The sequence below is a fragment of the Abrus precatorius genome, unplaced genomic scaffold (genome assembly GCF_003935025.1).
Source record: "Abrus precatorius isolate BTA unplaced genomic scaffold, Abrus_2018 Scaffold8, whole genome shotgun sequence".
NCBI lineage: Eukaryota > Viridiplantae > Streptophyta > Magnoliopsida > Fabales > Fabaceae > Abrus > Abrus precatorius.
The window spans coordinates 30,135,566-30,146,668 of NW_020874428.1; the positions used below are offsets into that span (position 1 = coordinate 30,135,566).

The 11,103-nt window shown below is 35.5% G+C and overlaps 2 protein-coding genes across 6 annotated transcripts; one reads left to right on the top strand and one right to left on the bottom strand.

The window, feature by feature from the left end:
* The first annotated feature begins 33 nt into the window (after positions 1 to 33).
* On the top strand, positions 34 to 1,534 carry LOC113874672 (protein SRG1-like). The gene is made up of 4 exons (XM_027512884.1): positions 34 to 300; positions 480 to 724; positions 873 to 1,200; positions 1,292 to 1,534. The coding sequence occupies exons 1-4, from the start codon at positions 34 to 36 to the stop codon at positions 1,532 to 1,534; spliced, it is 1,083 nt and encodes a 360-aa protein (XP_027368685.1).
* Positions 1,535 to 2,685: 1,151 nt separating this feature from the next.
* On the bottom strand, positions 2,686 to 10,908 carry LOC113874874 (cullin-1-like). 5 transcript variants are annotated; one of them, XM_027513094.1, is made up of 20 exons: positions 10,712 to 10,908; positions 10,387 to 10,550; positions 10,200 to 10,299; positions 8,856 to 9,041; positions 7,656 to 7,703; positions 7,371 to 7,574; positions 7,204 to 7,281; positions 6,938 to 7,027; positions 6,772 to 6,852; positions 6,572 to 6,634; positions 6,214 to 6,249; positions 6,053 to 6,139; positions 5,819 to 5,968; positions 5,667 to 5,722; positions 4,620 to 4,740; positions 4,356 to 4,517; positions 4,082 to 4,225; positions 3,729 to 3,947; positions 3,454 to 3,621; positions 2,686 to 3,363 (listed from the first exon to the last, which is right to left on the bottom strand). In XM_027513094.1, exons 2-20 carry the CDS (start codon positions 10,524 to 10,526, stop codon positions 3,262 to 3,264), a joined length of 2,235 nt encoding a protein of 744 aa, XP_027368895.1. In that variant the 5' UTR covers positions 10,527 to 10,550; positions 10,712 to 10,908; the 3' UTR covers positions 2,686 to 3,261. The 5 variants fall into 5 exon arrangements, with proteins under 5 accessions (XP_027368895.1, XP_027368893.1, XP_027368896.1 ...); XM_027513092.1 differs by having other exon boundaries at positions 3,175 to 3,363; positions 10,387 to 10,555; XM_027513095.1 differs by having other exon boundaries at positions 3,175 to 3,363; positions 10,387 to 10,555; positions 10,652 to 10,908.
* Positions 10,909 to 11,103: the final 195 nt, after the last annotated feature.

Consider the following 11,103-nt stretch of genomic DNA (forward strand, 5'->3'; position numbering starts at 1 on the left):
ATCATCAAAAACTCTATCACCAGTTTTGGTTGCATGGCTGCTTTTCCTGTACCCAATCCTCCCATTAATGCTGGGAACGTTGATGATGTTCAAGAACTGAGAAAAAATCAACCGAACATAATTCCTGAAAGATTTGTACGAGATATAACAGAAAGACCAACACTTGGGAGATCCCTATCAGCATCACTTTCAATAATGCCCAGTATTGATTTTTTCAGGCTTACAAGAGGAAACAAGGAAGAAATCCTTTATGAAATTTCTAGACTTGCATATGCTTGTGAGAAGTGGGGTTTTTTTCAGGTAAACTGCAGCCTTTAGTTTTAAAGTCATGTAAGGTTCAAAAACTAACTTTGAAGACTAATATTAAGTTACCGCTATCGCCTAAACATCCTTTGATTTTTGAAACCTTAACTATTTAGTTTTTTTTAAAATACATGATGATATGGAACGAAACTGATAGATGTTGATTCTTTCATTAGTTACTTAGTGCCATTGACGGCAGTTTTATGGAGAGCATAGAGGAGAGCACAAGGGAGTTTTTCATGCTACCTTTGGAAGAAAAAAAGAAATACGCATTGACTCCAGGTACAGTTCAAGGTTATGGCCAGGCTTTTGTTTTCTCGGAGGACCAGAAGTTGGATTGGTGCAACATGCTTGGTCTTGTAATTAAACCTGATTTTCTAAGGTACTCACATCTATGGCCAAAGAGGCCAGCCAACTTCAGGTAACAAAAATACTAGTTAATTATAGTCCATTATCACGTTACCATTTTGTGGATGATTCCGAGGATATCTATGTTCTAGACTAAAGTTCACTGTGTATGTTGGTTTACTAATTACTATTACTACTATTTTTGTGTCAAAAAATTGCAGTGAAACAGTGGAAGAGTACTCAAAAGAAGTAAGGAAAGTATGCCAGACAATGCTGAAATACATAGCTATAGGGCTGGGCTTGAAAGGGGATGTCTTTGAGAAGATGTTTGGTGAGGCAATGCAAGCCGTTAGGATAAATTACTACCCTCCTTGTTCAAGACCTGATCTTGTATTGGGTCTGAGTCCCCATTCAGATGGAAGTGCTCTAAGTGTGCTGCATCAATCAAGCGGAAGCCCAGTGGGACTTCAAATACTGAAGGACGATACCTGGGTGCCTGTCAATTCAATGCCTTATGGCCTTATCATGAACATTGGTGACACAATGGAAGTAAGACTTCTCATTCTCTTTTTCTTTTTTCTGTTTTGGTATGTGTCCATAGGAATTTGAGTTTCATAACAGGCAGCAAGCAATTATGTAGGTTCTGACAAATGGAAAATACAAGAGTGTGGAGCATAGAGTTGTGGTTGATGAAGAGAGAGATCGACTTTCAATTGCGTCATATTATGCTCCTAGCCATGAGGTGGAGATAAGTCCAATGCCACAATTCGTGAATCAAAACAACCCAAGAAAGTTTAGAAGCTACAATCATGGAGAGTACACTGCACACTATGCAGCAAACAGGTTACAGGGGAAAAAGGCCTTGGACTTCGCCAAAATCTGAACACTTTAATCAAGAGTGTGAACGTGGGTCACAAGTAGAGGATTTCATTGATAGTTTAGTCATACCATATGCTATCTTTTTGTTTTTCTTTTTCTGGAACATGTTATTTGCTTTCTTTCTATGGAAACTGTTTACTTAGCGAATGTAATTTGAATTCATTGAAAAGCAGAGTTACAATTTTAACTGTTTTCTTAGCTAACTTTCTCAAGAAATCTATTTATTTATAATTACTTAATTAACCTCGAAGATAAGACCGTTCTCAAAGATCCGTCGAGAATCAGAGTTCAGAAAATCCTAGTTAATAAACCGCGCGCGATATAACTTTATGTAGACCATTTTTTCATTTTAGTTTTTACAATAAAATTTGAGGGAAAAAAAATTAATAGTATAGATGAATCGTCTCCCACATAAATTGCTAAAAACAGGAATCATACTTCAACCTTAGGTGCATAACATTTTAAAGTTAACTTCTATACATAATTTTTATAATTTAAAAAAAAAAAAAACTGTCGAACCGGTGAAACCGAGAAAAATTGACTGATCTTTATGAAGATTGGGTTCGACTTCAATCATTCAAAAATTAAAAGCTCAGGTTGAGAATTAAACTTGAGACCCCAAGCTCCTAACCATCATTCCGATTCAACTTTTGGTAACATTTAGTCAAGTTATATATAAAATCATTGGTCATATTTCAGTTTCTATTTATTAGTTCAATGACCAATATAATTTACGAATATTAATTATTGAGTAAGCATTTTCAAGAGTATTATTAAACATGATCATTTTTACGAGTGTTTTCTCATAATTTATTTTTAATTTTATTTTATGTGATAAAATCCTACCAGATCTTAAAAGTTGTAAAAGCTGGCAAGTACTGCTTTTATTAGAAACTGCAATATTTTGGGGGTGCCAAGATTCACAACACCATTTGGTCGAATCATGGACATCACTGAAGTTGGCTTCCGCCAAAGCTTTCTCAATTTTCGGAACTAATTTATTTCCTAATTGCCAATGAAGAGGCTAATATTAACGGTGTCCAGATTTGCACAACACACTCACACTAGAAGGATTATTTCACGAGTCATATATCCCGGAATATAAATGCGAACTAAAGATACGGCCGCACCCTCGAAATTATAAGCAGCATTCACCGGTAAGACAAACATCATATATGATCTTAGAATCGTTGGGACAATCCTATCCTCGGACAGTTATCAAATATCGTAGACATTACAAAATGAAGTAGATGTGGTCGCTATGAAATATTATCATAGACAAATGGCGTATAGCACCATAGCTGTTGGGTTTAGATTTAAAAAACATACCCATTAACCTGATGATTTCTAAGATGATAATCACAATACAATTTCCCAGGAGCTTACACGATTTCTCCAGCTTTTCTTGGGGGAGGGGGAGGGGAGGGGGCGGCAATATAACAGATGGGCATCAAATATGTTGTGAGAAGGAATTGCAGCAATCAGAAGCAAAAGAGGTGGTCAGGGGAAGGTATACCAGTGGGGTGGATTATGGAATTGATGACAATGTCCCAAGATGAACACAACTACAGTAATGGTCCATACCTGGATATGGAGGCAAAATGTACAAAGCACTCGCAGCTCCTCATTCAAGGAAAATTTTAAAAAACTCCGTTTTTGCAAAAGCTCAACACGATTCTTTTGTTTTGATTTTGCAGTACCCACTTCGTTTGCACGATCATTAAGACTGCATCAAGCCAAGTACTTGAACAAATTTGCATTATCTTTGTCTCTTTCCAAGTAGTCTCGAGAAATCAAATCTTCAATCCGCTTTTTAATTGCCTTGACGTCAGGCTGGGCAATTACATTCCATGTGAAAAAATTCAGGAATCGAAAGAGAAAAGCAGACACAAAATTATGTTTGGAGAGTGGTCAAATATGAACCTTAAACATACGACCCAACTGCTCAACACATTCCATGACTAACTGTTGGTAGCCCAAAACTTTTCGACTCTTCATAATACGCACAATTGAGGCATCAATAGCATATCTTCTGTCCTTGTCAACATCCTCAATGACTTTTTTCTTCTCATCCACGGGAGGAAGAGGAATCTGCATGAAAAATGTGTCAATTCCACTCAAAAGTCACCAAATAGAATAGAGATTGAGATGACCAAACAAATAAATAACGAGTAAAGGCTAAAACATGTTTTTTATACCTTGATTCTCCTCATTTTGTCTGTAAATTTAGAATTAAATTCAAAATAATCAGTGGATGATATTGTTTTTGTATTTGGTTCCTTGTTAAGAATCTTGTACTTGACACATGACAAAGAATGGAGCAATCTAATAACATCATCATCCGATAAGTTTAACTGAGTCATTATCTCTGAATAACTCAGTCTATCTGAGGAATTAAAAAGCAGCAATGCCGAAGCCTATTAAAAACGAGACATTGGGTTAGCAGAAATCTATACAAAAATCCATGAATATCACAAATGTGAAAAATGAACAGGTGAGGGCATAACATTTACATGATTACAGATAAGTAAAGGAAGGCAAGTAATATTACCTGGTAGGTTGTAACAATCAGTTCCACAGTTTTTGGCTCAAATTTCCCACTTATATTACAGGTACCCAAGGAATAAATCCATGTAAGTTTTCTGTGCTTCGTTTTAGTTTGATAAAATTCTTTGAAAACTTCAACACACCTAATCTAAAAATAAAAATAAAAAAATAATAAAGAGAAAGGTATTAATTATAACCAAGATCTAGGTTTAGTAGTATCAAGTGTCAACAATTAGCACCAAATTCTAGATTGTTTATACAAAGAAGATCCAGATTACCATTTCTGCAGGAAGATTGAGATCAAAAGATTTGTAACTAGGCCAGAAGCCAGTAGTCAGAACTGTAACTGTCAAGTCTATCCCAGGGTCTGCATTGGAATTATTGCTTAAATACTCCTCAAAGCTAGTTTGATTCTCCTTTGCCAGTGTCAAATCTGTAACCTGGTAGGAGTGAAAAAGGATATAAATTTTTCTTGTCAACCAACCGACAATAGTTGAATATAGCATATTAGCTTCTGTTCACAAAGACTAGAAAAGGCTGACCATTCCTTCCATTTTAGAGGTAAACTGTCCACCGCACTGTTGCTTCAATTTTGTCAAAATACTTCTCTCATGATCATCATTGGCACTCTTGTCAAAGAGAAGCCTTCGAGCAAGCTTCTTCCTGAAAGCAACCAAGCAAGAACCCTGTATTAACATTCCTTTTCAAAACATCTTACATAAACAAAAAGGATAATTCTGACATTGATATATACACAGAAAACAGCTTTAAATTAGCCCTGAAAACTGCAGAAGATTACAAGCCAATGGAGTGTTATTAAATATCATCATAAAATATTGTTATGTTATATACTGCTAAACTACAGAGGTATGTTTAGTATCTCTAATATTAATATTAGAGGACAGGGAAGACATTTTCCATCATTACACTTTGACCTGAAAATTCCAAAACTATCATTGCATCATCATGTCAGGTAGATAAACTGATAAAATTTCCAGGGGTAAAAAAGTAAATATAAAACTAAAAATAATTTTTCTTTTTGATATAATTGCACTCTACTTTCTCTCCTCATTTTATATTTTACCCCACTATTATCTATTTTATTTTAGCTACTCATTCATATCAATGTTAACCTTTGTCAAAAACATTTATCCCACTTTCTAGATGAATGAAGGACCAATTCTCCCAATAGCTTTTATATCACTTAATATGTCCACTTAACCAAGAGCATTTTGGGCTTGAAATGTGGACAATTCCAAGATTCAACTACAGTAATAGGAATGGCAAGGATTGATATTGTGTCAAGGACCAACTCTCCCAAAATAACGAAGGCTCAAGATTGATATTATATCTTTAAAATAGGGGAAACATCTTCTACATGCAACGCCACCTTTACTTATCAGAAACAACCAGAAAAAAGTGGAAGTAATTTTTATGGAACAGTTACAAGATGAACCTATGCAATGCTGGGAATAACTGCTAAAAGAGAAAGACTGAAGCACCAGCCAGGCAATATTCAAATCCTTTTTTGGGCCTGTATATCCAACTTAATCATCATCACTCAAATTTCCTCTTCTCTTTTACATTACCTATAGAATTCAGCAAACAAGTCTTTGTCACTAATATAGGCAAGCAGCTTGACCACCTACAGATAGACCAAAACAAAACCCAAATTCAATAGTCAGAATCATATGCATCACGTTTATAGAAGTATGTACAGAACATCAAGAATGATGCAGACCTTTTCAAGAGTTTCTTCAATTGCTTCATCACTTAATTTCTCACTTCCTCCTTTCTTAAGAATGTTATCGCAGAAAGAAGCAAGCAGTTCTGCACTTGAACTTCCAGCAACACCTTTGTTGCAAAAGACCTCAAAAGCCTCTTTAAGAGCCTATATGATCAAAACTTTTAGATTTACATGCCCGCAATCCCGCATATCAATCCAACATAATAGTAAAGCCACTCTATTCAAAACCTTGTGGAAAAGGGTATGATTCTGGAAACAATCATTCACGTATGCCAGGTACTTGTCATGAAGCTCAATCACCTTTCGAACAAAAACCTGAAGCAAGAGACCAATTTCAGTTTCCAAAAATGAAAAAAAAAAGGTTTAATTAATAAAATTTTTATTATCACCTGCTCCTGCAGACCAACAATGTCCTTTTTATCTGCCTGTTGACATTTTCATTTAAAAGGACAAAATATCATCAGTAACAAACACATATTACTCAATAAGTATGACATCATTCACAACTTGAGCAGTAAGAAAATCATGTGCAAATGGGGTAATTAATATATCACCCTGTCAGCAAAGCAACTTCAAAAACATGTCAACAGCCCATGACTGACAAACAATATTAACACACACTTTTAGAGTTTGTGCATTGAAAACTAATACCAGTCCATAGTAGGCTTTCTTCAATTGTTGCTTCATAGAAACTAAAACTCAACCAGAAATAAGCAAAACTATATAATAGATAATTCAGGAACAGACCTTTTTGTTGCTAGCTACATCTTCAGCATGCTTCACCAATGCCATACCTTCAGTGGTAACATGCTGTGAAAAGGAAAAAGATTAATAGATAAGCAAGCAAGAAAGAAAGAAAGAAAGGGTTCACAACGGCCCAATTTTAACTGATATTTACATAAATGGAAAGGGAGGAAAAGCATAAATATAGGTTCAACATCATCAACCTGCTTAAATATACTGGAAACAGGATCTAAGCCTCGAGGAATTTTAGAAAATAGCCTGAACATCCTTGACAAGTCTTCCACCTATGCATTTAAAGGAAAACATGAGAACACTATATTCTTGGTTAAAAAATTTGTAAACGTAATCAGTAAAGAGTTTCATGAGTACCTTGTCATCTCTAAGTAAAGCATGACATCCAGAGTGCTCTTTCTCAAGGAGTTGGTTTGCATACACAGATAACAGCTCATGTTGAACTTTCTAAGGAGAAATTTCCAGAACAGAAGAAAACATGGGAAACGTTCAGAAGCTATAAAAAGAAACAAAGAAAGCAGTAAAATCATTAATTAATTCATCTTTATGTTGCCTAGCAATACTCTACTGAACATGGCAGAAGACCAAATAGCTGACATAGTATCCCAAAGTCAAGAACAAACCTCTAATAACTTTGGCTCGCTACTAGAGTGCAAATAATGAGCAACCCTATCTTTCTCCCGCTTCAAGCACTCCTCAGCCTGTAATAAAAGGCACATGCTCAAATAGAGGCCAGACAGTACGAAAATAAAGAAACCAAGTTACAATAAGCACAAATGAGAAACCACACCTTGAGCATATAATCAGGACAAGAATCTTCCAGGATCCAATTTGAAGCCTTTCGAGAATAATATGCAGAAGTATCTTTGAGCATGGCAGCTTCAAAATCATTCTCATAGTGATCCATTTGCCCCATTCCAATTTCAACAAATATGTCTAATACATTCTTTAATAAAGCTCTATCAATCTGCTCTCCCTCACGTTCTTGATCAATCTTTGAAAAAAAATTGGATTAGTTGATTGATCTAAATCTGTAAACATGGAAAATCTAGAATATTAAGGAAGAAAAACATACAAGTGAAATGACTGCATCTCTTACTTTCCCATTTAGTTCCTTGTAAACCTGTAAATAATAAAACCCATAAATTTATTTTGTTATTATAGCCATGGTTGTTAAACTCGAGTGTTAACTCATAAACTCAGATAGTTTATGATCCCACCTATCCAAAAGGAGCCAACAAGCATGCAAACTCATTTTCTGGTGAACTCATGTAGAATTGGATAAACTCACATAAAATTGTGAGTTGGGGGTTGATTCTGAATTTTCATAAAATTCATCCAAACATGCAAAAAAACCTCCTGAAACAATGTTGTTTTTGCTTATCCCCTTTATAACTTCGGCTTTCTTCAACCTAAGCAATCAAACCCACAACAAAACCCTCGAAGACAAACTGCTCTGCCTCACTCGTGGCTTTCAAAATTTGTCACCAACTCTCTGTTCTACAACTTCAGCACCAGAAACCTGCAAGCTAGCTAATGTTCAGCACATTGTGAGACTACCGCTGTCGACCAATTTCCATTTTGGGCCTGCAAGTTGCCACAACCACATCTGCTCCTGCTGCAAGTCTGCAACACGAGCTAGCTGCTGTTTTACTGCATTAATGATACTCGACCTCATGAGTTAGCTGCTACAACCACTGCAAGCTAGCTGCTGATTTGTGTTCTGAGCGATGCTCTTGTGACTCCTGAGGCTGCAATCTGTGACCCACTATCTGACTTGTGCCAAGTCTTGTGGGTGACACCCTTGTCACCAAAAGCTATTGGCTCAGCTTTGATTTCCATTCGTGTTCCGATTTTGTTATTAAAATTTAAAACTGGAATGCATTATGGTGTGCAGTGTGCTTGATCATTTATGTATAATTTTAACTTGTTTTATGACACTTAATTACTCTAGTGTGCTTTATTGTGAAGTTGGAGTGTAATTTTATCATTTTATGGTATTATATTTGATATGCATAGTATGGTTACAATTTTTTATCATTATTTTAGTATAAGCCAAACTCTTTAAGACTTTATAAATTGAGTTTACGAGTCAAGTTTATGTAAACTCTCGAGTTTAACAACCTTGGTTATAGCTGCATTAAATGACATCTATAGTAGGAAAGACATCCAATTGGCACTAGCATAACAAAGTGTGCCTTTATTCATAACATGGACAAGATTAGCTAATTGAAAGAATTAGGACGACATCAAGTAAGGTTCATTGTAACATTACCAAATCACGGAAGCAAGTCAACCCAACTTCATTAAGGGGTGGAAGTGACCTCCGAGCAATAAAGTACCGATCCAAATAGTGAAAGAACCGAGAAAGCCACCTAACCATAATTTTATGGTTTGCCCACCTCTTCACAAGTTCTCTCAACATAAATTCATCATGCTTCTCTCTCAAAGAAGGCAATACCTGAATTCAAAAGGAAAAATAAAATGAAAAAGAGGGAAAAGATATCATTTTATTATAAGAAAACTTGACAAAATTAATAACTAGCACATCCATCAAATTAATTGAAAACAAACAGACAATATAAACATATTATAGTCGAAATGTATTAGATAACTGCCTGGTTGGATAACCAAGAACTCCCATTTGTTGGAATAAAAATGAAGTTGCACAGTCACTGGCTGTGTTTGGGTAATATTTTGGATTCTCAAAATCAATTTTACAGCAAGCAGAATTGATTTTTGTTTGTATCTGATTTTCTTCCCCTTCCATTCAAACTCATCTCCCTGAAACATCCTAGGATAGCTTGACTGTGCAGGGAATTTCTCTTAAACAAATATTTTTTTAATATTGTTGAATAAGTAATATCATTTCTTTAATCCTGTGTTCTATCTTATTCTTCAGAATGCTTTCAATTTCACTCGTCACCCTCATAAAGATTGTCCATAACTTTACATATGTCCACTGCAGCATGTGCTGCTACTTACCACGTGTTCTTGAACAGGATACCTCAGCAGATGCAGCTTCAATGATAGTCACTTGCTCTCAGTTTAATTTTCTCCATTGTTTGACTATTATAAGTGATCTGTGTTGTGGCTGCTGCCATAGCACATCCTTTACCTCCAAAAACTGGATGCATGGCTAGTGGTGTTGCCATGAAAATATTTGTCATCAAGCATGCCTCAGTCTCTAGTCTCTACATGCCTTTCCTTTACTCATTTCTATGGTTCACTGGTGGCTCTTAGGATAAAATGCTATAAAACATGATTCCATGGCTATGTTTGCACGAAATTAGGTACACTGATCAATCAAACCACATTTATATACTAACTTTGAATCTTTTAGGACTACCTCACCTAATATATGAACTAGATGACACATTTTCCTAGAAGAAAGATGTGTGAATGTCCCAGGAGTGTACTAAAATAATTAACTTGCGCTTATACAACCTATGCCAATATCAGTAACATAGATTCAACAAATATCAGAATGTCAATCTCAATACTATAGAGCCAACCTTTGTAAGCAAATAAGGACAACAAAGTAACACATGATACAAAAAATAATTCAAGTTTACTTAAACAGTTAATCTTATGATACCCAAGTGAGATTGTCACTAACCGTTGATATGATGTACTCTTCAAATGATTCCCTGTACTTGTCATACAGTTGCTGGGAATAGTCATGAGGAGGCTTTTGAGTGCACATATTGTATATGGTCCTGCAACATTATTCCAGAAAAAGCAATGCCCAAAAGGAAATATAGAAAAAAAAATCTCAAAACCAAAAACAGTTAAGAGATTAATACGTATAAAGCATCATATAGTCCTCAGAGCTGAACTGGGGCTCAGGCAAGCCTTCTAGAATGTTCTTGAGCTTTGTGATTCCCTTCTGCATAAAATCCCATCCTTGTTCTAGGTCGGTAGTCTTCCGCTCACTCATTGACATGGTGGCAAATGGAAACACCAAAATCTGCACTGAAACGTTGAATAATTGCACATGAAAAATCCAAATTGATAGACATTAAGAAGGAGGAATGAAATCACAAGGAACAAAACAGATTTCGTAATTACAAATGCGAAGAAGAAAAGCAGAATGGATCGGTTTGGAAGATTGAAAGAGGAAGGGGAAACCTTGATTGAAGAAGGAGAGAGAAGCGGAGTGGAATCGGAAAAAGAACCCTAGAAATGGTTGGTGAAGGAGGGAAAGGGAATGGTCCAAAAGGACCAAAGGGAAGAAGAAGACCAAAGCAGAAGAAGCATTGATGGCAAAAGGAAAGGGAACACAAGACCCCTCCCAAAAAAAAAAAAATCCCCCTCAACCAAAAATTGCTCTTTCAGTGTCGGGTATTTTATTTAATTGGAAAATTCCTTCTTTTATTATTTTATCTTAATTTATAATTTAATGACTGAATTGAATACAATCTTATTTTATTAATTATTTTTGTTCGTGAATTGAAAATTTATTTTGTGAAAAAAGTCAGGTACGAGAAAAGTAAGAAAATATTTTTTCTTTCAAATCATAA

Excerpts from the sequence above, each read along its gene's own strand:
- LOC113874874 (XM_027513094.1), bottom strand. The coding sequence starts at position 10,526 with ATGTCAATGAGTGAGCGGAAGACTACCGACCTAGAACAAGGATGGGAT. Across the intron at positions 6,853-6,937 it reads CTTTACTTAGAGATGACAAG|GTGGAAGACTTGTCAAGGAT; the intron begins GTACTCATGAAA and ends TTAAATGCATAG. Across the intron at positions 3,622-3,728 it reads ACAAAATGAGGAGAATCAAG|ATTCCTCTTCCTCCCGTGGA; the intron begins GTATAAAAAACA and ends TTTTTCATGCAG.
- LOC113874672 (XM_027512884.1), top strand. The coding sequence starts at position 34 with ATGGCTGCTTTTCCTGTACCCAATCCTCCCATTAATGCTGGGAACGTT. Across the intron at positions 301-479 it reads AGAAGTGGGGTTTTTTTCAG|TTACTTAGTGCCATTGACGG; the intron begins GTAAACTGCAGC and ends TTCTTTCATTAG. Across the intron at positions 725-872 it reads AAGAGGCCAGCCAACTTCAG|TGAAACAGTGGAAGAGTACT; the intron begins GTAACAAAAATA and ends AAAAAATTGCAG.